Source organism: Camelus bactrianus, chromosome 18 (genome assembly GCF_048773025.1).
Source record: "Camelus bactrianus isolate YW-2024 breed Bactrian camel chromosome 18, ASM4877302v1, whole genome shotgun sequence".
Lineage (NCBI taxonomy): Eukaryota > Metazoa > Chordata > Mammalia > Artiodactyla > Camelidae > Camelus > Camelus bactrianus.
Genome location: NC_133556.1, coordinates 1,943,879 through 1,971,800, shown reverse-complemented (window position 1 = coordinate 1,971,800; position 27,922 = coordinate 1,943,879). Strand labels below are relative to the sequence as shown.

Below are 27,922 nucleotides of genomic sequence, written 5' to 3'. Positions count from 1 at the left end.
AGGGGCAGAAGTAGAAAGTCCTGCCTCATTACTGGGTGCCTTGTGCCTTGGTTTTTCCCAGCCTCTGTGGCATGTCAGGTCGTTGTACAAACCTGCTTTCCCTTTCCTGCAATAAAAACCTCTCTGACAATTAATTTTCTTAAAGCTTTTCCTTCCAATTCTAAAAGAAGAAAAATGCAAATGCAGAGACCCATCTTCTCCCTGTGCCTCTGTTCCTCGGGCTGATCCAGGCTGGGGCCTTCGGCCGGCCCTGCACATCCCCTGCCCCCCAGCCCTCGCCTGCCCAGCCGCGGAGCAGGGAGGCCGTGAGGAGGCCGAGGAGGCGGTGTCCTCCAGAGAAGCACGTCGCCGCCACCCCCCAGGGCGAGGGTCTGTGACAGCTCGCTCCGCTCCAAGCTGACACCCTACAAGAAGAGCTTCTGTCGGCCCCGGGAGGTCCGGTGTCACCTGCGGTTAATCCTCAAAGCCAAAACCAAGCAAGTTCCTGATTAAATGATGGCGTCCCGGGTTCCCCATCACCCCTGAGTGGTGCCATCCCCCACCAAGGGACCCTGGCAGCTGTCAGGACAGGTGCTGGCCTCTCCTCACCTCCTCAGGGTGTGCGCCTCACCCCTCCCCCTCCCCAGCCTTCCTTTCTCCAGAAGGAGGACCAGCCCTTCCCCCAAAACTCGCAGCCACGGCTGGGCTCCTGGAGAGGCCGCCTGGACCGTGGCCGGCCGTGACCCTAAGGACGCCGCCCTGGGGAGGTTACGGCGTGTTCCTGCCCAGACCCACGGCAAGTGGGGCTGAGACGTAACTCACAGCGAAGGTGTGGCTGGAGACAGGGGCTTGTCTCGTGCAAGAAGGGTTCAAGAGCGAGTCATGACAGACTGAAAGCAGGTTTATTCAGGGAGATACACACTCCATAGGCGGAGGGGGGCCGTCTCAGAAGGCAAGAGAGGCGGCCGTGGAGATAGACACTCCGTAGACTGAACGGGGTGTGGCTCAGGAGGGGAGGGGCCCCGAGGTGTGGGCGTGGTTAGTTTTTATGGCTGGGTAATTGCATATGCTAACCAATGGGAGGATGATTCCAACTGTTTTGGGGAAGGGTCGGGGATTTTCCAGGACTTGGAGCCCCGCGCACTTTGGGGCCTCTCACCATCAGCCTGGGAACTGTCACGGTGCCTGTGGGTGTGTCACTTGGCAGCTACTGTATTGCAGTGAGCGTACAAGAGGCCCCAGGTCCACTGGGAGCGGCATCTTCCACCATCCTGGCTCTAACCAGTGTGTCCTGTCCTCAGTGGCTGTGTCCTTCCTTCAGTGCTTGTGCCCTGTCCCCTTCCTTCCTATCACAAAGGGACTCTTCTGGGCCCAGGAGTGTGGTTGGATGCTTTCGACCTGATGAGCTCATCGCTGATCAGAACATTTCCACTTTGCCAGTCTGATACCCAAGACCCCTAAAGTGCCTCCACCCGGCCATGAGCAACCCCAAAGTCACCACCTGGCCTCCTCTCCAGCCCCAGAGTCCTGGGACCTGGGGCCATGGTTTCCAGGCCCTCCGGGGGTGGGAACAAAAGCCCTTCTCCCCCAGCAGTTGCAGGCCGTGGTCCACTGCAGCAGTGTTCCCTGGAGAGATGCAGGTCCCCAAACTGTCTGGCCTCCTCTTCTGAAGCAGGGCGCCCCTTTGGGCCTTGAATGGTTCTCTTTTCCCAGCCCCTGCCCTTGTGCCAAGTCAGATTATCTTTCCTCTTACAGACCCTGGCCATCACGACTCCACATCCAGAAGGAGACTGGCTCAGGGAAGGACCAGCCCCAGCCAGAAGGAGTAGAAGTCAGAGCTCAGGAGCAGGAGGGCAGCTGCTGTCTGCTGAGCACCGACCACATGCCAGGTATGCCACACATCAACTCCTTTGTGTGAAATCAGTATAAAGTGAGGGCGACCTGAGGCTCGCTGGGGGAGCAGCGAGAGGAGGGTTCCAGGCATAGGGAGGCGCTCCACGTTATTTATCTTCTCTACCGTCAGGACGTCCGTGTGGTGTCCAGGTGTCTTGGATACATGACGCCACTGCTGAAGGCACGCGTCTGCCTGATGGACGGGCTGGTTTCTCTAGGCATCACAGCAAGGCGGGAAGGCTGTGGTGTGTGACGTGCATGCTCACTCCTACTAGGTCAGGTCAGCGTGTGGTCCAATCCGAGAGCTGCTGTCAACCACTGACAGGTGCCTGTGTGTGAGTCACTGAACCCCTTAGTCTTCGGTCCCCCAGTGGGAGCAGGTGGCCCAGCCATGTTCCTCCCAGCTCAGCTTCTGCGCAGTGTGAACGCTAATCCTTCACTCGGCTGCTCTGATTTACCTCCACTTGCAGAGCAAACTCCCCCTCAAAATGCCAGCTGCCGTGTAAGGAGAGGAACCTCAGAGCAGAGCCTTGGCACCAGGGAGGTGCAGGTGGGAACCCAGCTTTGTACGCGCCGTGTGGCCTCGAGCAAGTTCTTTGGGCTGTTTCCTTGTCTTTGTCGGCCCTGGCCACCAGAACAAGATACCAGAGACTGAAAGGCTTAAACAGCAGACCTTTATTTCTCACTCTTCTGGAGGCTGGAAATCCAAAATCAAAGTGCCAGCCGATCTGGGTCCTGGTGAGAGCTCACTGACTGGCCGACATCTGCCTCCTCGCCATGTGCTCCCCTGGCGGACAGGGAGCACGCTCTCCAGGGTGCTAATCCCGTCGTGGGCCCCATCCTCGAGACCTCATCTCAGTCTGACGCGCCCCAGAGGCCTCGTCCCCAGATACCCACGTGGAGGGTTAGGGCCTGAACATCTGGATTTGGGGGGACACAGTTCAGTCCACAAGGAGACTGACGGGAGGGGATGGATATTCAGGAGGTGACTGATACGGCGGCTGGCACACAGTAGCTGTCCAACCCTGAGGGCGCTTCATCCCGCTGGCAGGGTTCGCCGCTGCCCCTTCCGCAGGTGCGGCGCAGGCACCCACTCTTACCGTCAAACTCTAGTGCCCCACAGGGCAGGGGCCACGTTGGCCACTTCTCTGCATTCCCTGCCCCCAGCACAGCACTCGGCGCGGGGTGGGCGTTCACGCCTCCGGGAAGAGTAGGCCCCGCTGCCGGAGCACTGACTCAAGCAGTCAGCTCCAGAAGTTCTGCGTCGCCAGCATCGCTCGCGGCTGAGATGCACAGGGGTGTTATTGATGGGGCGGACTTGAACTAGATCGAGTCCCGTGATTTCCTTGTGGATAAGGTAGGAGGGTCCCTTCGATCTCTGTTTTGGAAAAAGGGCTTTGCCACTCCCCCAAAGCAGAAGCATGCTAACACCTGACTCTCAGTTCTCCTGTGCACTCACTGTGCTTAGCAAGTCTCTGTACTAAGAAGCTGCGTCTACCAGTCGGGAGGCGTTGTGCTGCAAGTAACAGGAGACCCGATTCTAAACGGCTTAGGTAGGGCAAAGGGCATGTCATCTTACATGTGAAGTTCTCCAGCGGTGGTAGGGATCCAGCGCTGGTTAGTTCAGTGCCCAGGAGGTGACATCATCAAAGACCCAGGTTGTTTCCATCTCTTTGCTCTGTCATCTGGGGCTGTTAGCTTTTGTCCTCAGGTCACAGGATGGCTGCAGCAACCCCCAGCATCACACATACCTTCACATCCTAACATCCCAATGCTCGATGACCTTATCCTTTCTTTGTGTTCCTGTCAAAGGTCAAGGAAAGCACCAGAATTGCCCCCAGCAGACTTTCCTGACGGTTCTGCTGGCCCTAAAGCACTTCACATGCTTATTCTGACACCGCTGGTAGAGACCAAACAAGATCCGCTCCTGGCAGCTTAGAAGCTGCCCAACCTCCCAAAAAGCACGAGGCCACCTGATTCCTGAAGAAAACAGGGACTGCACAAGCAGGAAGGGCAGGGGGTGACTTGTATAAACAACGCAGTGCCAGCCACACGTTCAGTAAATCACTTGTGCAATCAAGGTCTCGGGATGTTGGCGTTTTAAAGGTAAATGTGTTTTCCTCTACGGAAATGACTGTTCTGACGCGATGTCAGAGTGATTGTCGGGGCATCGTCATGTTGCACTGAGCCACAGTCTCTCCCCAGGTGACCCAGGTGGCCGGTGCTCTGCGTGAGCAAAGGGGCTTGTAGAGTTCAGGACTCCTGGCTGCAAAGTCGCTGCTGTCCGTGCACAGTTCGTCGGAGGGAGCGTCCTCATTTTTAACCTCTTCACATCAGTTGTTGCTCATACAGCAAGTGTGTATTTTTACTCAAGGCCCTTGAGTTGCACATAGCCCAAGCCCACTCAGGCCAGCCCAGACTAACGGCGAGGTGACTGAAGGCCTCAGCAAGGACCGGACGTCACCTGTGGCCAAGGCTTCCATGGCTGGGAAGCTGAGCTACCCACCCAGAGAGATGATTTCTTCCACTTCGCGTGGCCCCTGGGGTCTCTCACTGCAGCTGCACCCAGCAAGCCAGCTTGCTCTGCCCCCTGGCACCTTCTCTGCCCTGGTCTCTGCTTTACAGTGGCCAAGTCCTAGCCTCCACGGCCACCCAGACGCCACCCGCTAGCTCCCTTCCCCCCAGCACACTCGCCCGCCCCACTGTCGCTCTGGCCCGTATGAAATTCCCAGGCCAGGGGGCCTGACCAGTGCGACCTGCCGGGGCTGGCCCCCCCCCCCCGGGGCGGGGCGGTCAGCCGTGGCCGGAGCGCTTACTCGATGCGACCGAGATACCAGGGCTGCGGCCATCGGAGAGGGTGTGAGTCGGAAGGCAAACGTTGCATGCTGGTGTATCTGTTGCCCTAGGCCTGGCTTCTAATGTTTGTTCACTTTTCTTTTTTTCTGTTTTCAAACTATACAATACATTGATGCGTGTTTGCTGTGAACACTGAAACGTGTAATGTCCAAGTCCTCCTTGACCGCTAGCCTCGGATCGCAATTCATTCCTCTTCTTAGATGTAATCAGGGTGATCACATCCTCTCAAACTTTTCCCCTCCTGCCTCTCCCTCCCCTCCCCTCCCCCTCACTATTTCTCTCCTTTTCACACGCGCACACACACACCCCTACATAATTATAGGTGTTGGATTACAGAGATGATTTTATACTGTATTGTGATATTTTTCCAACACCAAATGTGCAGTGTTTTTCTGACACCAAATACGTGTTATTTTTTCATGCATCAACCAATTCTCTGACACCAACTGGGTGTCCAACAATTCAATTCTGGCACTAACTGCCCAGAGTTAGAAAGATGCCACGGGTTACAGGCTCCAGCCCCCACTCCAGACACCAGCTCCAGTCCCAGGGCCACCTGCACTGTCACAGTCGGCAGCTGTAAACAGTGTCTCTCACAGCCTCCTCGCCAGGTTCAGTAATTTGCTGGGATGATTCGCAGAACTCAGGAAAACAGTGTACTTAGTATAGCAGTTTATTTTAAAGGATCCAAATGAAAACACACGTGAGGAGGTCTTGAAGGGTCCCGAGCACAGGAGCCTGTCCCCAGGGAGCTGAGGAGTGCCTCCCCCCGCCATGTGCATGCATTCAGAGGTTTGGATGCTCTTTGAGCCCCACTGGTTTGGGAATTTTATCAAGGCTTTATCACGTAAGCATGATTGATTAAATCATCCGCTGTTGGTGACTGGACTCAGTCTCTAGCCTCTCTCCCCTCCCCAGAGGTTGGACTGCGGGGCTGAAGTTTATAGTCACCTGCTTGGTTTTTCTGGCTACCAGCCCCCATTCTGAAGCTCCTAGAGGCCCCTTACCCAAGAGTCATCATGCAAAATACATTCACACTCATCAATCTGCAGATTCCAGGAATTTTAGTAAATTGTCGCATATTTTTGCAATGGAATAATATATACAACAGTTTAAAATGAATAAACCAATACAAATTAAGTGGTTGTCAGATTAGATTAAAACAGCAAGATCACCTGTATACCGTCTACAGGAGAAAAAGCTTACACCCAAAGGGACGAAGAGGCTGAATGTAAAAGGCTGGAAAGATACACTGTGCTAACAAGAATCATAAAGGAGCTGGAGTGGCTAACATCAGACTAAACAGACTTTAAAACAAAAATGTTACTGGAAATAAAGAAGCCGTTTCATAATGACTGAGGTGTCGATCCACTAGGAAGTTGTAACAGTTATAAACATTATAACCCTCACCCAAACAACACAGCCCCAAAACACTTGAAGCAAAAACTGACATAATTGAAGGGAGAAGTATAAAATTCAACCATCACGGATGGAGATTTTACCCCCCTCCTTTCAATAATGGATAGAACAACAGACAGAAGATCAACAAGGAAATACTCGGCTTAAACAACTCGATAAACAAGCGACCTAACAGACATGTCTATGCTGCGCACACGCCGCACATGGCAGCAGAACACGTGCTCTTCTCAAGCCCACGCTGGGACGGCCTCCACGGGCGAGTCCATGAAACAAGCTTCAATAAATATGAAAGGGTTGAAGTGATACAAGGCATGTTTTCCAAGCACAATGGAATTAAAAATCAGTAACAAAATAACTTGGGGAATTCACAAACATGGGGAAATTAAACATTGCACTTCGAAATAACCAGTGGGTCAAAGAAGTCACACAAAAAAAATAGAAAACTTACTTCGAGATGAATGAAAACGAAAATGCAACATACAGAAACTTAAGTGGTGTCACTAAAGCAGGGCTCAGAGGGAAACTTATAGCTATAAATGTTAATATTTAAAAAGATCTCAGATCAATAACCTAACCTTCTACCTTATGAAACTAGAAAAAGAAGAGCAAACTAACCCTGAAGCAAGTAGAAGGAAAGAAATAACAAATATTAGGACAAAAATCAGTGAATTAGAGAACAGAAGAGCAACAGAGAAAATCAATGGGACCAAAAGTTGGTTCTTTGAAATATCAACAAAATTGACAAACCCTTAGTCAGGCTGACCAGGAGAAAAAGAGAGATAAGACTCAAATTACCAGAATGAGAAATAAAAGAAGGGACATTACTACCAGCCTTACAGAAATAAAAAGCAAAACAAAAATAAAGGAATAATAGGAACAGCTGTCTCCCATAAATTAGAACTTACATGAAAGGGACAAATTCCTAAAAAGACACAAACTACAGAAACCGACCCTGAAGACAGGAAATATGAGCAAGCCTACAACAAGCGAGGAAGGAGCAATTAAAACCCTACCCAGGAAGGAGCGCCGAGGCCCAGACGCAGCCTCTACCAGACAAAACACAGAAGTGCGCCAGTTCTCCAGAAGCCCTCCCGAAAGGCAGAAGAGGAAGGAACACATCCCGGCTTATTCTAACGAGGCAGACATCACCCTGATAGCAAAGCCATTCAGACATCACACGGAAGGAAAACCACTGACTAGTATCTCTTATAAATATGGACGCCAAAGTGCTCAAAAATATACTAGCAAACCAAATCCAGCAAGTCCGTAACTCACAGAGATTTATAGCAAGGATGCAAGATGTGTTGAATACCTGAAAATCAAGTAATGTAATATACCATATTAACAGAATCAAACCCAAAAACGACATGGTAATCCCAATGGGTGCAGAAAAGTCATCGACAAAATCAGACATCCTTTCATGACAAAAATACTCAGGGAAACATACATACACTTACCTGAGTAACGGCATACTTAATGGTGAAAGTGATGCTTTCCCCTAACGTCAAGAACAAGATAAGAACGTCCTCTCTTGTCACTTCCATGTAACATCGTGCTAGAGGTTCCAGCCTGGAAAATTAGAGAAAAGAAAAGAAAAGGCATCCAGGGTGAAAAGATAGAAGTAAAACTGCCTCTAAGTGCAGATGACATTATCTTACATATAGAAAAATCCTATCATAAGGAATTCTACTAACAAATTTTAGAACTAATAAATGGTTTCAGTAAGGCTGCAGGATGGAAAATCAATATGCAAAACTCAGCTATATACCTGTATGTTAGCAATGAACAATCAGCAAATGAAATTAAGAATACAGTTCAGATTTACACTGTCATCAAAAAGAATCAAATTCTTAAGAACAAATTTAGCAAAAGAAGTGTGAGACTTGTACACTGAAAACCATAAACCATTGCTGAAAGAAATTAAAGATCTAAGTTAATAGAAACACATCCCTCATTCATGTTGTGCATAGCAATTGTTAATTAGTAAGGTTCTCCAAACTGATCTACGTATTCAGTGGATTCACTATCAAAATCCCAGCTACTTTTCCTTTGCAGGTATTGGCCAGCTGATCCCTAAAATTCATATGGCATTGCAAAGGGCACTGAATGGCCAAAACAATCTGCAAAGGGAAGAACAAGGTTGGAAGACTCATCCTTCCCAATGTCAAAACTTAACTACACATCTACAGCAATGACGACAGTGCGGTCCAGGCACAAGGACAGACAGAGGGACTAGTGGGATAGAACTGAGAGTTCAGAAACCAACACTTACGTTTACGGTCAGTTGACTTCTGACCAAGGTGCCAAGACCATTCAATGAGGAAAGAATAATCTTTTCAACAAATTGCGCTGGGACAGCTGAATATCCACATGTGAAAAACACAGCTGGGCCCTTACCTCACACCATATATCAGAATTAATTCAAAATACACCATCGGCTTAAATATGAGAGTTAAAAGTACAAAATTTTTAGAAAAATGAATAGATGTAAGTCTTTATAACCTTCAATTAAGCAATGGTTCTTTAGATACACACCAAAAGCACAAGTGAAAAAAGAAAAAATTCATTGGACTATATCAAAATTAAAAACTCTTGTGCTACCGAAAATTCCTTTAAGAAAATCAAAAGATAACCAACACAATAGGAGAAAATCATACAGCTAGTAAACAAAGCTCTGGTTATGGCCGGGGGAGGGGCAGGGGATGGGAAGGGGGACACTGGGAGCTCGAGAATTGCTCATATTAGCTACTATATATAAAATAGATTAAAAAAAACAAATTTCTTCTGTATAGCACAAGGAACTATACTCAACATCTTGTAGTAACCTATTACGAAAATTAATATATGTATATGTGTGACAAACATTATGCTGCACACCAGAAATTGACACATTGTAACTGACTATACTCCAATAAATTTTTTTTAAAATCATACATCTGACTTGTATCCAGAGCACATAAAAAACTCCAAAGCTTAGTAATAAAGACAAACAATCCAATTTTAAAATGGGCAGAGGATTTGAATAGACATTTCTGAATGCACAAGTGGCCAATATGCACATGAAAAGATGCTCAACATTGTGAGTCATTAGGGAAATACAGATCAAAACCACAGTGAGATACCACTGCCCACCCATTCAGTTGACTATAATAAAAAAAGATAGACAATAATAAGTACAAGAATGTGGGTAAGTTAGAATAATGTGACTGAGTTAGGATAAGTTAGTGGATAAGCTAGCTAGAATGCAAAATGGTGTGGCCACTTTGAGAAACCATTTAGCACTTCCTCAGAATGTGACACAGGGAGTCACCAGATGGCTCGTCAATTCCACTTCTGCATATCTGCAGAATAAAAACGTGTCTACACAAGAACTTGGACATGAATTCATAGTAGCATCATTCATAACAGCCAAGCAGCCCAAGTGCTCATCAACGGATGGGTCAACGAGATGTGACATATCCACACGATGAAAAAGTATCTGTCAGTGAAAAGAAGGGCCGAAACATGCTACAGCATGGATGAGCCTTGAAAACGTGCAGTGACAGTGAGAAGTGAAAGAAGCCAGTCACGAAGGACCACCGGTTGTGTGATCCCATTTATGTGAAATGTCCAGAATAGGCAAATCTATAGAAACAGAAAGTAGATTAGTGGTTGCCCAAGGCTGGAGGGGCAGGTGCTGGAGGGAAATGGGGAGCGCCTACTAAGGGGCATAAAGTTCCTTTGGGGGCTGACGAAAATGTAAAATTAATTGTGTTGCTGGTTGCATGACTCTGAATATACTGGAAACCACTGAATTATACACCTTTAAAAGGTGAATTGTATGGTACACGAATTATATCTCAACAAGCTGTTTTTAAAAATGAATGAAATAGGTTTGTATGTATCAACCTAGATAAATCTCAACAAATGCAGGTAGAACAAGTTGGAAAAGGAAGCAGGAATGCATACAGCCTGACACCATTTATGTGAAACTGTAAAACAAAAAGTAATAGCATATATTGTTTTTGGAAAGACAAGTCCTCAATAAGATATAAAACCTTAGATGCAAGAATACACCCCAACTGCAAAATGTTCCCTCTCTCCATAAAGGTTTTGTTTTTATTTTATGGCTTTCTCCATCATTTATGTTTAGTCCATAAAGAAATATATGCCTACGTTCATATCCTTTCCTTTCTTAAATAAAAGACAAAAGACTATCCTTTTCTCTACTTTTTTAAACTGAACAGTATATACTGGAGACCTCTCTAAAGTTTACAGAGCTGGTCCAGTGGGGCTCTTTGGTTAATCTTGTTGGGGTTTATGTCTAAAAGGAGGAGCGCCAGAGATGGACGACTACACGGAGACGCTGAAGGATGAGGAGGACGCCTTGTGGGAGAATGTGGAGTGTAACCGCCACATGCTGAGTCGCTACATCAACCCAGCCAAGCTCACCCCCTACCTGCGCCAGTGCAAGGTCATCGATGAGCAAGATGAAGATGAAGTGCTTAATGCTCCCATGCTGCCGTCCAAGATCAACCGGGCAGGTAACCGTAGGGGCCGCGCTGGCAGAAAGGGTGGGCTACCTCTTGCAGCAGCTTCAGTTGCTGTAGCAGAATGAAGTTTCTCTCAGTCACGGGTTTTGTAACTGGGGTCTGTAGACCTCCGCCCACCCCTGCTCCCCCACCTAGCTGTCCATGTGTAGAGAGAGTCCATGAAATTGGAAGGGGGCGGAGGGCTACGTCTTTATTTTACCGTCCTTCACTGAGACTGAGCGTCCCCTTCAGTTACGAACGATGGTGATCAGCGGTACCTGTGTCTTTGTCAACAGTGAACATTACAGATCTCTTCTTGTCACGTTACAGCTGTCACAGACCTTCCAGAATACTTTTATACTCATCTCCCCTTGAAATTATAGCGGTTATTAGACCTGCCAAGAGATTGGGGTCTGATGCATTAATAAGGAAGCCCATTTCGTACTGAATCACAAATTTAATACTTGATAACTGTACCTTATTATAATTGGTTCCCTTTGTAATCCTATGCATTTGAACAGATGGTTGGAAGTATTATTCTGATAAAGGGTCTGTAGGCTCTTCCAGACTGCCTAGGGGTCCACGACACTTTATCACATTCATTAAAGGTAGTAAGTGTGGTTTGTGAACATTGTTTTGGTTTCATATACGTCTGTGAGTGTGTGTACACATACAGGTTTGTACATTTTTCTTTGTGTGTAGGCATGAGGTCACAGTGTTAAATACATTTCCTTCTGTGGCTCACAGTTTTAAAGGTCTGAAAGTCACTTGCCCACAGCATGACTGGAGATAAGCAGCTCATAATGCTGTGGCCGTCTTTTGCACACACGACAGACATCACTAAGCACAGCGTGCTTTCCTGCCGAGCACGGGTGTAGCCTTAGGACCCTTCTCAGCACAGTGCTCGAGGCAGCTCTGACAGTCAGTTGACACAAGATGAAATTTATTTATTATGTCTATCCTGTGGGAAAGGTAGAGTTTTAAGACCTCGAGGGGAGAAACAGCTGAAAATAAAATGTTCAAGGAAGGAGCAAGAAAAGTAAACAATAAATTGAACCAGTAGGATAAAAATTGAAAACTGCCAGGCAAATTACAGTTAGATTAGATGCTTCCAGACCATGTGATGACCCCATAGAAGAACATGGAGCTGTCCTTGCTTCCTGTGACTTTTCCTAGCTCCCCACCCAAATATTTGTCTTCCTGGTCTGAATCCCAGAGAACCGTATGTTATTCTGTAACTGCTGCTGCACTCCCACCCTCCCTCAATCACAGATGAGCTGACGCTTGTACGGTTAATTTGTGCTGTGGTCACTTGGGACACGCTTTAAAGCCAGTGGTTTCCTATTATGGCTGCAATTCCATTTATTCTGGTTCTACCAATTTCTTGGAGAAAGGAAACTAACACTCACTGAATCCCTGCTGAGGGCCTGGCACTTTGATTTACATCATCTGGCCTCCAAGATATAACTCAGGAGTGACAGGACGCGGTAAGACTGTCTTCTTAAGAGTGTACTGAGGGATGTTAGCCAGGCTAAGACTGGACTTGGAGACTTGCATCCAATCAGACACGCACTCTTCTTCTCACTGAGTGGTTTGGACTTTGCTCTAGGCCGACTCTTGGACATCCTGCACACCAAGGGGCAAAGGGGCTATGTGGTCTTCCTGGAGAGCCTGGAGTTTTACTACCCAGAACTGTACAAGCTGGTGACCGGGAAGGAGCCCACTCGGAGGTTCTCCACCATTGTGGGTAAGTGGTTTGTCATCAGGAGCATTTGGACTGTGGTAGGAGGGGTGTGTGTGTGGGTGTGTGTGTGTGTGTGTGTGTGGGTGTGTGTGTGTGTCTGTCCAGTGGTGGGACAGTTCTAAGGCTATGAATCTGTGACATCAGGACAGTGCCCTGGTGGCACTTGTGAACTGTCAACCACTTATTTCTGCCCATTGATGAAAGGTAGGTGATAGAGGAGCAAACTGAAGCAAGAGCCAGGAGAAGCGGGTTTTCATTGGACATCCCCCATGAATGCTGGTGGGGTGGAACAGAAATTCAAACTGCCCCCTGGATCTTGTCCTTGCCTTGCCTTCTCTCTTGCCAGTATCCCATGAACCAGAGCCCATGGTCATCGTATCTTAATCTTCCTTCCTAAGTATTCCTGAATCAGTCTTCTCTCCATCTACACCACTCCCCTGGCGGAGACCCTACAACCTCCTCAACCCTCTACATCCATTCCTGCTCAGCACCAGGGATTTCTCAGCGCCTCGTGTTACCCGCCCCACTACTTAAAACCTTTCAGTGGCTTCCCCTTGTTTCCATCCAAAGACCCAGGTGCAGCCCACCAGGACCCCACATGGCCAAGCTCCTGAGGACACTCCCAGCCTCACCTTTCTACCTCTCCCTCTCTCTAGGCTCCTTCCGTCTCTGAAATGTGCCAGGTTCCTCCTTCCTCCCCATAAGGCCTTGGCAACGTTGTTCCGCCTTCTTAGAATGCGTTTTCTCTCCTCAGCGCTTCAGCTCAACCATCGGGAGTCCTCTAGTGCCTCTGTCCACTGGGCTGGATCCGGTTCCCCTGTCACACAGGCTCATGGCCCCCCTACCTTTACTTGGTGAAATCCTCTCCATCTGTACTTGGGCTTGTGTGTGATCGTCTGCTTTTTTAATGTCTGTCTCCCTTACCGGACTGTAAGCTCTCCGGGGAGCAAGACTGTCTTACTCGCGCTGAATCCCCAGTGCCTAATGGGTAGTAAAAGCTCAGTAAAAGGCTGGTGAGTGATGAGTGAACGAATACCCCCGCCCCCACGTCTGGAACCCCCTTCTCCCCCTCCCAGTCCCCGGGCCTGACTGGGCGCCCCCTCTCCGCAGTGGAGGAGGGCCACGAGGGCCTCACGCACTTCCTGATGAACGAGGTCATCAAGCTGCAGCAGCAGATGAAGGCCAAGGACATGCAGCGGTGCGAGCTGCTGGCCAAGTCGCGGCAGCTGGAGGACGAGAAGAAGCAGCTGACGCTGATGCGGGTGGAGCTGCTGACCTTCCAGGAGCGGTACTACAAGATGAAGGAGGAGCGGGACAGCTACAACGACGAGCTGGTCAAGGTGAAGGACGACAACTACAACCTGGCCATGCGCTACGCCCAGCTCAGCGAGGAGAAAAACATGGCGGTCATGCGGAGCCGGGACCTCCAGCTCGAGGTGAGGGGCACGCGGCCGGGCCTGCCGGGCCAGAGCGCGCGGGGGTTGGCGGCGGCCGCTGGGGCCAAGACCAGCAGGCGGGCAAGCGAGAGCGTCACACCTGGCCGGGTGGAGGAGACTGGAGGGCGCGGGAGGGCTGGGGCCCGCGATCCGCTCTGCGCGTGCGTGCGCCGACCCAGCAGGGCTCCCAGATTCCCCCGTGTGCATGTCTGCACGTGCGCACACGGTCCCGGTGGGCTGGACTTCCCACTGGGGGAGCCCGTGGAGCCACGTGCGCATGTGCAGACATGCGCACCTGGACCCAGTGGGGTTTCCCTCTTGCTCCGGAACCTGTATCCACCAGACACGCGGCACACGGGCCTTGCACCGCGCCGGTTGAGAGGGGAGACGGAGGACCCAGGGTCGCAGACAGTGGTGGTTGTCAGGAAAATCACCGAGGAGATGGGTGCAGCACCTGTCCCGTGGAGTCACGAGGTCCTTGAGGCCAGGACTGGGCCCTTCACAGCTGTATCCACAAAGCCCAGCATGACACAATGGAATCGTCAATACAGTTATCACTGAATAGTCCAGTAGCCAAATGATGGACATCATTAACGAGTTTACCTCCAAAAGGGAGAGAAGGGAATTGGCTTAACTCGTTCATTCCTTTTATTTGTTGTGCACCGCCTTGCACCAGGCACTTTCCCAGGGGTGCATAACTCAAGACCAAAGCCCTGCTGACATGGAGCTCACATTCTAACCAGAAAACAAATACATCAATACCTGGTAGTCATAAGTGCTATGAGGAAGAGAGAGAAGAGTGCGGATGGTGCATGAGGAATGCTGTTTTAAATCGGATGGTCGGGAAAGGTTCCCGAGAAGGGGACACAAGAGCGGAGATCTGCAGAAAGGGAAGGAGCCAGCCAAGCAAGTCTCAGGGGAAGCACAGAGAGCAAATGCAAGGGCCCCAGGTAGGGGTCATGCTCGGTGTTTTTGAGAAACGGCAAGAGAACCAGTGGGGCTGGAGCCAAATGAGCAAGCCGCATGGAGAGCTGGCCAGGGTCCAGATCATGGGGGCATGGTAAGAATTTGGAATTCATTCCAGTTGTGATGGAAGCCACTGAAGGACTGAGAGCTGCGAGTGACAACTGATTTATGTCTGGAAGGACCACTCTGGCTGCTGGGTGGAAAACAGACTCTCAGAATATTTATGAAGCACCTGCCATGTGTAAGGCACAGTGCTAAGCACTGTGGGGGACACGGGGATAAATAACCTGATTTCTGCTCAGGTCACTTTCAATTTAGTTGAAGCAGACAGATTAGTGAACAATCCAGTGGAATTCAGGTGAATTGAGTCAGAGTGTTTCTATAAAGAACATTAGCTTTTAAATTCTTTGGATTTGAGTTCAAATCTGGCTTCTGGCTTTAGCGCTTAGTTGGTTCTTGGCCTCAGTTCCCTTCTTTGTAAATGGCAATGATGTGAAAATGGGAATAATTCCTGTGCCTTAGGATTGCTGAGATACTGAAATAGAAGTCTTTGGCAAAACAGCTGACCCAGGAAGCACCTGCTTCATGTCCACTTGGATGGGACTGGGGATCTGGACCCAGAACAAGGCACTTGGGTTCATCTTCCAAGATGCTGAAGAGGGTTTTTTTGTTTGTTTGTGGTTTTGCTTTGTTTGTTCGTTTTTGCATGATTAGGAGGAAAGGTTTCTGTGCTGTTTTATCTAGGATTTGGGGAAATTAACCTGTGGCAGAGACTTAGAACTTTCCCTCCTAGGACTTTCGCCTGTTTTTTGTTTTCCTGGACGTATGTCAGTAGTGAGAAAACATGTCTAGAACTTGAAAGAACATCTGGCCAGCTGAGTCCTGGATCAGTCCTCAGCTCCAGGCTACTTCCCTGCCTTCCTCTTTCTTTCTTCCCTCCCTCAGGCCACGGAGGCACAGCCACAGTCCCTTCCTTGCTAAAGCCACCACCCTCTACCTGCCAGATTTCTTGAGATATTCTCCCCATAAGCCTAGACTTGAAATAGGACACTCACCACTTTGGTGCCCCTTTGCTTGCAGCCCTTGAAAACAATCTTCTTGTTTTGAGTGTTTTGCCAAGACTGATCAGTTTGGGGAAGCAGACATGCTTAGTCATGGAAGTTTAAGAGGTCTTCTTCTGGTCCCAATTCTGATACCTCTTGAGGGTGACACTCAGCACATCTCCAGTTGTCCCATTTCCAGGGATAGTAACTGCCTCCTCCAGGAAGCCACTCCTTCAGCACTAAGTCTGGGCAGGTCCTTTAAGCCAGAGATCCTGTCGACCTACAGTCCAGTAGATCCCAGGCTGTTCTTTTAGCAGCAGTGCCATTGGTTCAAATAAAATTTTGTGTGAAACCCAAGAGGCCAAAACACGTGCAGGCAGAGCTTCTCTGGGACGTGAAGTCAGGGTGGGGCCCAGACGCCCTTCCCCCATCTATTTACTCACTTTGATGACACCAGGGTTCTACTGGGAAACCTTAACTTTGAGGATCAGAGTTTGAAACTCATACCCAGCTTGGGTATCTTTTATCCTAATCTGTAACCTGTTCCCCCACACACACACAGAAATTGCCTGAGGGGGCTTTTTAAGGGACATGACTGCTTTAGAACTATTCTCTTCCTCGGCAAGGAGATGGTGGTTTGTTTCACTGCAAAAGGTTTCTTTGAGCCCTTCTCGGTCACCGACTAGAGGAAGGGGAGAGGGGGACCTGACAGAGGTCATGCTGGGAAGTTGAGCGGGATCTGGGGAGGCAATGCCTTTTCTGAGTGTCTCCTGCCTGCTGCATTCTCCCCTTGGCACCCTGGGGGGTGTTCCAGATCGACCAGCTCAAGCATCGGTTGAATAAGATGGAGGAGGAATGCAAGCTTGAGAGGAATCAGTCGCTGAAACTGAAGAATGACATCGAGAATCGGCCCAAGAAGGAGCAGGTTCTGGAACTGGAGCGGGAGAACGAGATGCTGAAGACCAAAATCCAGGAGCTTCAGTCCATCATCCAGGTGAGGGAGGGGCGGGGCGGGGGCGGGGCTTGGAGGAGGGGGCGGGGCGGGGACCAACAGCCTGCCTGCGTGTGCGCGGCACAGACCCGTGCTGACTGCAGGACAACAGATAATTCATGTCATCCTTAGGGGTCTTACTTTACTTCTCTGTCACCGGGGTGACCCCCCCCCACACTTCTCAGACTGCCTTCTGTGACGTAACACTTGTGACACTGTTCCCTTCCTTGAAGCACTCGGTGAAAAATCACCATTCACACCAAATCAGTGCCCCAGGTGCTGTGGGCAAAGTACATCTAGGAGACATTCTTGCCCTTACAGATTCCAAGAAACTCACCTCTCAGCCCCATGTGACATGTTAAAACTTCAAGCACCTCCTCACCTTTGTCATCAGCGAGTCATCTGTGGGTGTGGAGGGAGAACATCCCAGAATTTATCTGCAGCAGGGAGAAAAGGCGCCCCGCCCTTCCCCCAGAACGACCCCCGCCCGCCAGGATTGGCTCCTGGTGTGCCAGGGTCTGGTTCAGAGCAGGGGTTGGGTCCCGGTTTGATCAGAGCAGACGCATTGCTATTTCAGGGGAAGCATCTGGAAAGCAGATGAACCATTCTTGGTTGTCACCTGCAAAGTGTCTGGAGGAGCAGCTACTGCTGCTCTCGGCTCTGACAAGAACAGGGGCAGCACAACAGGCATTGGGACGTTTCTGAGCGGAAGTGGGTTTGATGCTTCTTTCCAGGTGATAAAAGTCATAAGTAATAAGCTGCTTAAGGACCCTGCGTCCCTGGCACAAAACCTTCTGCTCTCTCAGTGTGTGTTACGGGCCCCTCCGTCTGCCACCTTGCTCCCTGCCCCACCTCCACCCCAGCATCATTAAACGTCCCCACCCGCCCGTCCAGGCTGGGAAGCGCAGCCTGCCGGACTCTGACAAGGCCATCCTGGACATCCTGGAGCATGACCGCAAGGAGGCCCTGGAGGACCGACAGGAGCTGGTCAACAAGATCTACAACCTGCAGGAGGAGGCCCGCCAGGCAGAGGAGCTGCGAGATAAGGTGGATCACTCGGGTGGCATCCGCCCAGCCGGCGCCCTGGGCTGAGGGCCCCTGTGCACTGATGTGTGTTGGTGGGACCTCCAGACCCACGCTCTCTTCCAGGGACTAGGTCTGACCCCTGGTGTGAATTCCCTGTGCATCAGCACAGAACCTGGCAGTTACTTGGGAATTATTGTCAGTGTCAGTGCGGCCCTGTCTCCCCTCCTGACCGATGGCCACAGGAGGGCCTGCGCAGTGCATGCCCTGTTCCTTGCTGTACACCCTGGCACATAGTAGGTCTGCAGCAAATCTCAGTTGATTGACTAGCCTACTGCCGTGGTCCCTTCTGATCAGATAGCTGACTCTGAGAAGGTCAGGCATTGTAGGGAGGGACAGTCCAGCTCTGGCCAGGCAGCAGAAAGACACAAGTGGAAAACAGCTGTCAGCCCTGACTTGCTGACTGCTTGAGGCGAGTATAGATTTCCCACTGTTGCTCGCAGTACCTGGAGGAGAAGGAGGACCTGGAGCTGAAGTGCTCGACCCTCGGGAAGGACTGCGAGATGTACAAGCACCGCATGAACACGGTCATGCTGCAACTGGAGGAGGTGGAGCGGGAGCGCGACCAGGTACAGGCCTGCCTGGCTGCTGCTGCTGCTGCTGCACACGGGGCCGTGGGCTCAAGCCACTGGGGTCCGTCAGGGTGTTCTGTCCAGTGGAGTGGCATTAACTCTGCGGGGACTACTCATGAATCCATCTTTCCTGCTTCTCTTCCAAAAATGAATCGTATCCCAAAAGGCTTTTGGAATTCACAGGCACTTGAGTAGCTTGGGGGCCTGCGCTCGGCTCCAGCAGCTCATAGGACAGAGAATGGTCCTCACACGCCTGGTCTTTAGAGTAAGATGACCAGGTCCAGGCCCTGTCACTCTTCAGATGTGTGACGGCAGACAGGCTTCTACTCCCCGGAAGCCTCACTGTCCTCATCTGTGCCGTGGGAATAGTACTAACAGCACGACTTTGTAGGGCAGAAGAGTGGGCTCTGCCCTTGGCACGGAGCCTGGCCCACAGCCAGGGCTGGACAGACGGGGGTTGTGACACGTGTTACTGAGGAAGGCAGAGATTGAAATGCCCGAGAGTCAGGGTCAAGAGAAGGGCCGCGGACAGCGTGGCCGGCACGTGGCTGGGGAGCGCGCGTCCTGAGCCGATGTGGGTGTGTCCGGCGAGCAAGCCAAGCGGCTGCCTTGTTCCCTCCCCGTCTCCCACAGGCCTTCCATTCCCGGGACGAAGCCCAGACCCAGTACTCGCAGTGCCTGATCGAGAAGGACAAGTACAGGAAGCAGATCCGCGAGCTGGAGGAGAAGAACGACGAGATGAGGATTGAGATGGTCCGGCGGGAGGCCTGCATCGTGAACCTGGAAAGCAAGCTGCGGCGCCTCTCCAGGGACAGCGGCAGCCTGGACCAGGTGGGCGGGGGCTGGGCGGGGGCTGGGCGGGGCCCCGCCTCCCCGCCGCGCCTGCGCAGTCCGCCCTGGGCCGCGCGTCTGGGTAGTGATGAGTACCAGCCGCTCATTTGAAGCTGGAAGGTGCGGGGCAGGTCCCTGGCTTGGCCGCCTGCTGGCTAGGCCATCTCAGCTCCCTCTCAGCTGACCCCTGACGGCCGTCAGCCCCCCACTGGGTTTCCTGAGACCCACCTGGATGGTCACGGGCTTTAAGATGCCCGCTCCCGTTAAAGTCACTGGTGCCTAGGAGGACACAGCCGTGTCCGGGCGATAGGAGGTTCAGAGAACATGTCACGGCGAGGCCCCAGGCCCTCAGACGTGAAAGACGCTGCCGTCAAGGCAGATGGTATCCCCTTCACAGCTGTGGGTCTGGGTGTACGGTCAACAGGCCATGGTAGGCAGCTCTGTCGTGTGTCGTGGCAGGCAGGGACAGGCGGGAGGTGTGGCTGGCACGGGCAGCAGCAGGGGCAGGGTGGGCCTGCAGGCTGAGGAGTTTGGTTGTCAGTTATTCTCGGACCATGAAGGATTTTGTGCGGCAGAGTGAGGCCCAAAGCTTGGAGCCTAGAGCGAGTGTGGCATGAGGGTGCTATGTGGCTTTGCGGGGGTCATCGAGAATTTACATAACGGGCCTGAGCCTCAGCTTCAGACAACAGGGTGAATCACTCAGGACGGTACCTGGCACTGTTTTCATGGTTGTTCAGTCATTCAGCAATATTTTTTTTTTGGACAAGGGAGATAATTAGGTTTTGGTTTTTATTTTTAAATGGAGGTGCTGAGGATTGAACCCAGGACCTCACGCATGCTAAGCACTGAGCTATACCCTCCCCACCCCAAAGTAAAGTTTCTTGGGTTTTGTTTTTTTAAACAACAACGTAGTGGAGGTGCTGGGGATTGAACCCATGGCCTTGTGTGTGCTAAGCATGCGCTCTGGCACTGAGCTATCCCCCTATCCCCGGGTAATATCTTTTATATTTGTAGCTTAGGCACAAGGCTAGAAATTGGCGATCTGATGGTGGCGTACCAGTTAAGGGGCCAAGTCCAGCCAGGAGGCAATCTCTTTACTATTACAAAGGACACAGGGCCTATTCCAGGCCCCTGGTGGAAGGGAGATGGGGTTGGAAGGCTTGTGAGGAGGACACTGGAGCTCGGATGATAAGTTCTTTTTTCTTTAAGGTATTTTTACTGGTTTATTGAGAATAACATGTATATAAAAAAGAGCATATGTTGTCATGAACAACTCAATACATTTTCATTGTGAACACACTAATGTAACCTCCACCCAGATCAAGACATAGAACATTACTAGAACTCTAGAAGCAACCCCTGTGCCTCCTACGCGTTACTACTCCCTCACCTCAAATATAGCCGTTATCCTGGTTATGATGTAGGTCAGTTTTATTGCCTCTTTCAGAGTTTTTTATAAGTGGGATCCTGCAGTAGGTGGTCTCTTGAGCCTGGCTTCTTTTGCTCAATGTTATGTTTGTAAGATCTTACCATGTAGTAGTTCATTTATTTTCATTGATGAATCGATCATAATTTAGAACGATGTTGGCGTCCTGGTGGACGCAGGGGTCAGGAGAGAAGAACAGGCCGTCCTGAGTTTCAGGCGTGGGTGCCCCAGGGATCAGCAGCACCGGCAGCAGAGCCGTTTGCCCGTCCGGAGGCTGCTCCTCACTCCCCATCACTGACGCGGCTTCTCCTTGCCGCCAGAGTCTGCCCAGGAACCTACCAGTGACCATCATCTCTCAGAACTTTGGGGACAGCAGCCCCAGGACCAACGGTCAGGAGGCTGACGATTCTTCAACCTCAGAGGAGTCACCGGAGGACAGCCGATACTTCCTGCCCTACCACCCCCCCAAGCGCAGAATGAACCTGAAAGGCATCCAGGTGCCTGCTCGCTTGAGTGGGGGTGGGGGTGGGAGCCCGCTGCGGTGAGGCAGGGCGGCGGAGGGGGGCATGCTGCCGCGGGGTCGGGCGGGGAGCCGGGGGCCCTGCAGGCCGGTGAGGACGTGGCTCGTGGTTCTGGGGCGGGACTCAGACCCCAGATGCGACTGGACATGTTTCGGCCCTATGAACGGAAATCATGCCAGGTCATGCTTTTTTCCTGTTTGTTTTTTTTTAACCAATTCTCTTATCTCGTGAATGTAGTGGAAGTTGAGAGAGAGAGGAAGAGAGAATGAAATAAGCATTATTCTCAGTTTTGTTCGTTTGTTCAACAAATGGGTCCTGAGTGCCTATCCCGTGTTCGTTAGTGTGAACGGCCTGCGAGGAGCTGGGTGACAGTTCTCATCTGTCGTCCATGCTCGGTGTCTCGTGCAGCCCATCTGCTGAGGAATGAATGAATGAGACAGTCTCCCACAAGGGCCCCTACATCGCCTCTGACCTCCCCACACTCACACACATGGAGCGGGGAGGCCAGCCCGGGACCCACCAGCCCCTGTCCTTCCCCCAAAGTCACCCCATGTCGCATCCTGGTTCTGCCCGGCTTCATGCTCCCGCCGCCTCTGCCCCTCTGGGCTCTTGTACCCTCCAAGCCCCGTGCCGCTGCCGCCCTCAGGCCGAGCCTGCCCTCACCAGCCGCTGCCTGTCAGGGGCCGCCGGGCCACAGGGATGGGCAGCATGCACCCCGTGATTCCGGTGGCCGCGGGCTGTGGGCTTGCCTCAGTTTATTTCTCTCCTTAGCTCCAGTGACATGTGTCTCAGGCCTTGTTTGATTTGTGTCCTCTGTCTCTTTCCTTCCCCGCCCCCCTCTTCCAGCTGCAGAGAGCCAAATCCCCCATCAGCCTGAAGCGAGCATCAGATTTTCAAGGTTAGTGAGCCACCCGGATCCCTCCCCAGTCTCTCTCTCTGACGCTCAGTCCATCTGTTTCTCCTGTCACAGCATCAGTCCTGTGAGGTTAAGCCAGGATGGGTCTCGGGGGCCCTGGGGCTCCAGTGCGGCGGGCCGTCCAGATGGTCATTGACATTCGCTGTCACGGGAGAGGGCAGGGCCCCCGACCACGGAAATGTCATGTTTATGGTCTCCTCGCCGTGGGTCTGTCCAGAGCCGCCTGATGCTTCAGCTGAACTTGCATTTCTGCTCCTGGGCTGTTGGCCGGAGGACCACTTGGTCTCCCTCCCAGCCTTACGGCTGGGCCGCCCCCGGCGCGTTGAGGCCGCCGGTTCAGCGGTGAGCCCCTGGTTCTCCAAGAGACGCTGTCTTCTGAAGTCCTCTCGCTCCTCCTCAGCGCGACGCTGGAGTGACGATTAGCTAGCAAGGGTTGCCCAGGTGACCGAGCACCTGCTGGCTTCCAGGTGCTGGCAGGTCCACGTAGACACTCGCACAGCCCCCGCACTCGGGCAGGGCCACTGGTGAGGAGGTAGAAAGTGGCTCTGGAACCCAAGAGAGCAGTCGGGAGCAGTAGGAGGAAGATTGGAGAAGGATCTGCCAAGAGGGGGACGTGTAGCCTGTGCCCGGAAAAGGGAGAATTGAGGCCGCTGGGCCGGGCTGCTGGAAGGGCCCACCAGGATGGAGCAGGAAGCAGAGGCGGGGACGAGGAGCCTGCAAAGCGCACGGTGCAGAGAAGTGTGGTGCCTTCTGGGGCTTGGAGCCTGACAGCACTGGAAACAAGCCTGTGGAGGGTGATGGCCAGGCCCAAGTTCATGGACTTCACCCCTCCAAGGGGCTGTGAGGAGACAGGGGCACCAGGGTTCCAGTTTGGGCTTGACCTGGTGTGAGCAGAGGAGGGGCACCGGGGAAAGGGCGCCCTGAGCTGGGGGCTTGGCCACTTCCTTAGTGACCAGATCAGGTGGTGCGAGGGTCCTGGGGCCTATAGAAGTAGAGAGGGCATTTGTGCCCAGAAGGGAGGAAGGGGTGCGGTAGGGCCGGAGCCTTACTGGCTGCCTGACATGGGTGCTGGGCCAGGGAGGGAACGTGGTTCACCCGCTCTGGGGGGGGGCACAGCCTGGGGCGCTTGTGTGGGCCTGACACATGTGCACGTGCTGCAAAGCGTAGGGCCTGGGAAAGCTGACCGCTCTCCTGCAGCAGGAAGAGGGCCAAGAGAGTACGTAGGGGCCCCCCGGGCAGCGCCGCAGGAGTGGGAGGGGCGCCACACCCTGTTCCCACGGCCGACCCCAGTCAGCCTGTTTATGGGGCTGGTGGGGTCCCATCCGACGTTGGGGTAGCTGGGCAGGGATGTCCCTGCCCCACAAGAGACACATCCTCCCAGTCCCCCTGTTCCACAGAGGGCCGACTGGGGACGCCCGCCTCAGTCCTCCAGACACAGGGCATCGTGCAGCCCTGACGGAGCCCCGTGGGCCTGGCTGGGGGCGGGACGTGTTTGGGGAAAGACCAGGCTGCCCTCCAGGAGCCTACAGCTGGGCGGGCAGGTGAGAGGAGAAGGTTTCGAGAGCTCTTCCTCCAAGGAGACAGGAGAGGAGGCTGCCTCCCACCCTCCCTAGGAGGACGCGACCCCAGACAGGACGTCCCCACAGGCATAGTGCTCCAGGGGCTCCCAGTGACCTTTCCCTCCCCTCTCTACCCCCTCTCTTTTCTCTCTCAACCCCGCCTCCCCCCGTACCTCCTGCCCGTCTCACTGAGGACAGGGAGGGGACATGAAGAGGACGGCATGGACGTCAGCCCCGGTTCCTCCAGGTCCCTGCCTGTCACCAACTCCTTCTCCAAGATGGTGAGTGGGGTCCACTCCCTGGCTTCGTGTCCCTCCTGCCACAGGCCTGGCCCCTTTGCTTTCCTCTCCCAGGGCTGCAGCCCAGGCCCTCCTTATGTTTATTTAAAGATGTTTCCAGGGCCTCCCGATGTATTTACACCTTCTTGCCACCTCCTTTCCCAATTTAACACTTGGTGGGAGGAAGAGATGGGCCCTGGTGGGGCTGCTGCGAATGGCACAGACGGCTGAAATGCCTGCCACAGTTCCCCAGCCCCGGGCAACTCCAGCAGCCGGAGACGCGGGTGGCTGGCAGGGCCCGAGCAGCTGGAGACACACACACATGCACATACCAGAGCAAGGCCTGCCTCAGTCAGGCCCACCTGGGCAGGACCAGGCATGGTCCCCACGACCCCTCCAGGGAGGCAGCAGAAGGCGTGGGATTAGAAATTCTAACCCTGAGGGGAAGCCCTGGGAAGCCTGTCAGCTCAGCTCAGAAAATCAGGCCCTGGGGGAGGCAGAGATTTGATAAGGAATGACTCCCGACTGAGTGCGGCTCTGGGAGGTAACATCCAAGGTTCTTATTTAAGGCAGCCCTTGCCAGGAGCCAGCGGGCCTGGTTTCAAATGGTGGCCCTCCAGCAGCTGAGTTCTCTGTGTGGGCATCCGTTGCCCCCACCCCCACCCCCACCAGCCTGCAGGTGCCCGAGGCCGGGCGGCCCTGGGGACAGGGAGCTCAGCCTGTGCTGGGCACAGACAAGGCACCACCTTGAGGGTTTCCATCCGCCTTCCCCTGCCCGCTCCCAAGACGAGCAGTTGTTCGAGCAGATGTGCACCAGGCTCGTCGGCTGCGGCCGCCCCAGGCTGAGCGCGAGCCTTCTCTGGCCAAGGTCACCGCTCGGGACCAGAGGGCCGGCCCGCACTGCCTATGTAGGAGGCAGGGACACATCTACATTAAATGTAGCCCCAGCGTGTGTAACACTGATGCCTGCGGAGGCGCAGCACGTAGACACCCGGCCCCCGTAACACACCGTGTGTGTCTAAAGCAGCCGCACAGGAGCCGTTCCAGTATCATGTCAATCACCGCCGAGCCCCCAGGGAACGACTCCATCGTCAGACGCTATAAGGAAGATGCGCCGCATCGGAGGTGGGTGACAGGTGGAGGGAGGAGGCAGGACACCTTCCCGGTGCCTGCCATGCCACTCGACACTAACTGAGCCATCCTCAGGGACCTGGAAACACGGGGGGCAAGATGGTGTCCGTTGTAGAGTTGGGGAGGCTGGGGCTCAGAGAAGGGATGTGGCTTTCCCAGGGTCACCTGCCAGCTAGCCAACGATGAAACCTGCGTCACTCTGCCCCATGCCACCCGGAAAGCAGGTTTCTCCATCCCGTGGTTCCAGGCTTGGCTTTTTCTGCCAAAGAGAGACCCTTTGAATGTCCCCCATGTTCCTACTCCCTCCTGCCTTTTGGAAGCCATCTGTGTCCCCAACGAGGACACACTAGAGATACACCTGGGCAGCCAGGTGCTCCCAGTCAGCTGGGTGTTGAGCATGCCACATTCAAAGTCAGAGCTTGCTGGTGTCTCTGGAAGGGCCGAGCACGAGGAGTGGCCGGTGGGGCCAGATCGACACCTCTGGCCCTGCCAGCAGCCTGGTCCGGGCCTCTTCACTCCACCGCAGGAACCACACGGAAACAGCTCAAAGCTCAGGGGACACGCTCATGCCTCACTCCCTCCCAGCCCTGTGTGAGGCGGGCCCAGCTGTTTCAGGGCCATCGCATGATGCAGCCCGTCTGAGCACAAATGATACTGTGTTCTCTGTGTCAAAGAAGAGGAGTGAGTGGGAGATAGCGGGCAGGCCGGCAGGGACTCCTCACCCCGGCTAGTGTGGCCTCTGCGGGCTGCCGGGGCTGCCGTGCCCTCCCCGCAGAGCATCCAGCCTCGGGCAGCCCTTCCTTGGCCCACAGCCCTCCACCCACCTTCCTCGCCCACCTGTCCCACCCTCTTGGAACCAAAGCTTCTCGGGCAGCCGGAACATTCCAGAAGCTTCCTGCACACAGTTAGGAGAACTCCTTGTCCCCTTGCATCTTGCAGCACAGTTGAAGAAGACAACGACAGCGGTGGGTTCGACGCCTTAGACCTTGACGGTAGGTGCCCAGCAGACCTGAGAGGCATTGCCGGTGTGGCAGCCACATCGACCACGTCCCGAGCCTCCAGCGGGGCCCGCCGGGGGCAAAGACTTGCACACAGCAGGGCCCTGGGACACGCGTGTGGGACGGACTCCGGGAGAGCCGTCTGTGCACGTGGGGTCAGGCCTCCGTCCTGGGCCGGGAAGCGCCCGGGGAGTCTGTCCTTTGTTTCACAGGGGTGGGGCCCGCCCTGATGCTGAACCCGGAGTCCGAGTTAGGTCTGAGTGTCTAAGAAAGAGTGGCTCTTGTGATTGTCGCCGAGCAGCGTGGCAGTGCTCACCCTGGGCCCCTCAGGTTCATGGACTCTCGACAACTGTCCGCAGAAGCCCCTTACTGGCCCCACTGTCAGACGAGGAAGCAGGCTCCTAGGGAGACGGGAGCAGTGTGGTAGGGGTGGCCTCGGAGCAGGGAGCCCTCTTAAGAATCCGGATGTTAATTAAGGTATTAACCAACCTCAACAAGACAAGTGGTGGGAAGGGGGCGGGGACCCAGGCATGGAGATGGGGTGATCAAGGCTGGTGCTCATCCCCCAGAACTGGAGGTGTGGGGCAGGCAAGCACTGGGGAGGCTGGGGGTGCGTGGTAGCCCCAAGCCAGCCCCAAGGGCAGAGCTGGTATGAGGAGGGAAGACAGTCCCTTGTCCCAGAACATGCCACGCAGGGCAGGGAACCAGGGCTCTGTGTGCAGGGAGTACGCACATAGCCACCACCCCTTACAGCCGGGAGGTCCGGTTCAGCCCAGGGCACGGTGAGCCCCAGCGCCTCTCCAGGCCTTCCAGGTGCATGGGACACAGAGACTCGTGCCCCCAGGTCCTCGCTGCAGACTGTGGTGGTGGAGCTGTGAGCCAGTGGAGGAGGCCAGCGCAGGTTTGCAAAGCTGAGCTTCTGACCGAGGCAGGAGCAGGGCGTGTTCAGGCCTCTCCGGAGTTGGCCTGGCGCCTTGGGGTGTGGCAGCGTCCCCGGGCCTCTCCGGAGCTGGCAGCATGGAGACTGGCTCAGAATCCTCCGGGCGTGGCCTGCCAGCCCCCTTGGCTCCCCACACCTGGCCTCCACCCCTCGCCAGCTCAGGCTGCCAGCAGATAAAGCGGGAGGTGAGCGGCCCTCCTTAATTGGGGGCCATCAGAAGCTATCAAGTGTTAAAGAGAGGTCGGCACCTCATAGATGCTGGGCCGTGGGAGGAACTAAAGGAGTGTGGGGAGGGAGGGCTGGGAAGAGAATTCTGGGCAGCGGTCCAAAGTGTTTTGCAGTGTGGGGACAAATTCCCTTTGCAGAGAAGCCTTTGTTATCAGCCCGGAGCAGGGCTTGCTGATCTGCCATCCCAGCAGCCTGCGCTGTGTGGGCCTGGCGTCTCTCCCCCGGGGTCCTCAGGGTTTCACTGCGTTGGAAGGAGAGGGGCTTCTGCACTCGGTCCAGACCCCGTTCTTCTAGCCACACCCCCATCTCAAAGAAGCCGGTAGGTGGTCGTGAGACCTAAGGTTCCGAGATGAAAACACGGACACCGGTTTAAAAGCAGAATGAGCGCCTGCTGGTGGAGACCCCTTTTCCAGATACAAAAAGAAAAAGTCTTAAAAAACAGATGGCTGGCAAGGCATTCTACCGAGAGGGGACTCTTGTTTGGAGGCAGGAGAATGGCTCTGTTGGAGAAGATGCAAGGACTGAAGCCCCTGCCCCCAGGGTCTCAGGGACCGGGGACAGGCTAACCAAGGCTGCCCTAACCAAGGCTGCCCTTCCCCAG

The 27,922-nt window shown here is 53.4% G+C and overlaps 1 protein-coding gene across 4 annotated transcripts in view; it reads left to right on the top strand.

The window, feature by feature from the left end:
* Positions 1 to 27,922, top strand: part of CARD11 (caspase recruitment domain family member 11) — a 95,501-nt gene that overhangs the window by 55,660 nt on the left and 11,919 nt on the right. For 3 of the 4 annotated variants that reach the window (XM_074345579.1, XM_074345581.1, XM_074345582.1), the window contains exons 2-14: positions 1,735 to 1,868; positions 10,458 to 10,670; positions 12,268 to 12,405; positions 13,513 to 13,838; positions 16,662 to 16,841; positions 17,733 to 17,885; positions 18,365 to 18,490; positions 19,127 to 19,324; positions 21,071 to 21,247; positions 22,118 to 22,169; positions 23,945 to 24,027; positions 25,049 to 25,149; positions 26,095 to 26,147. In XM_074345579.1, coding sequence (XP_074201680.1) covers positions 1,862 to 1,868; positions 10,458 to 10,670; positions 12,268 to 12,405; positions 13,513 to 13,838; positions 16,662 to 16,841; positions 17,733 to 17,885; positions 18,365 to 18,490; positions 19,127 to 19,324; positions 21,071 to 21,247; positions 22,118 to 22,169; positions 23,945 to 24,027; positions 25,049 to 25,149; positions 26,095 to 26,147 — 1,807 coding nt within the window. In that variant the 5' untranslated portion in view covers positions 1,735 to 1,861. The remainder of the gene's footprint in view (positions 1 to 1,734; positions 1,869 to 10,457; positions 10,671 to 12,267; positions 12,406 to 13,512; positions 13,839 to 16,661; positions 16,842 to 17,732; positions 17,886 to 18,364; positions 18,491 to 19,126; positions 19,325 to 21,070; positions 21,248 to 22,117; positions 22,170 to 23,944; positions 24,028 to 25,048; positions 25,150 to 26,094; positions 26,148 to 27,922) is intronic. The other variant, XM_074345580.1, reaches the window with a different exon arrangement.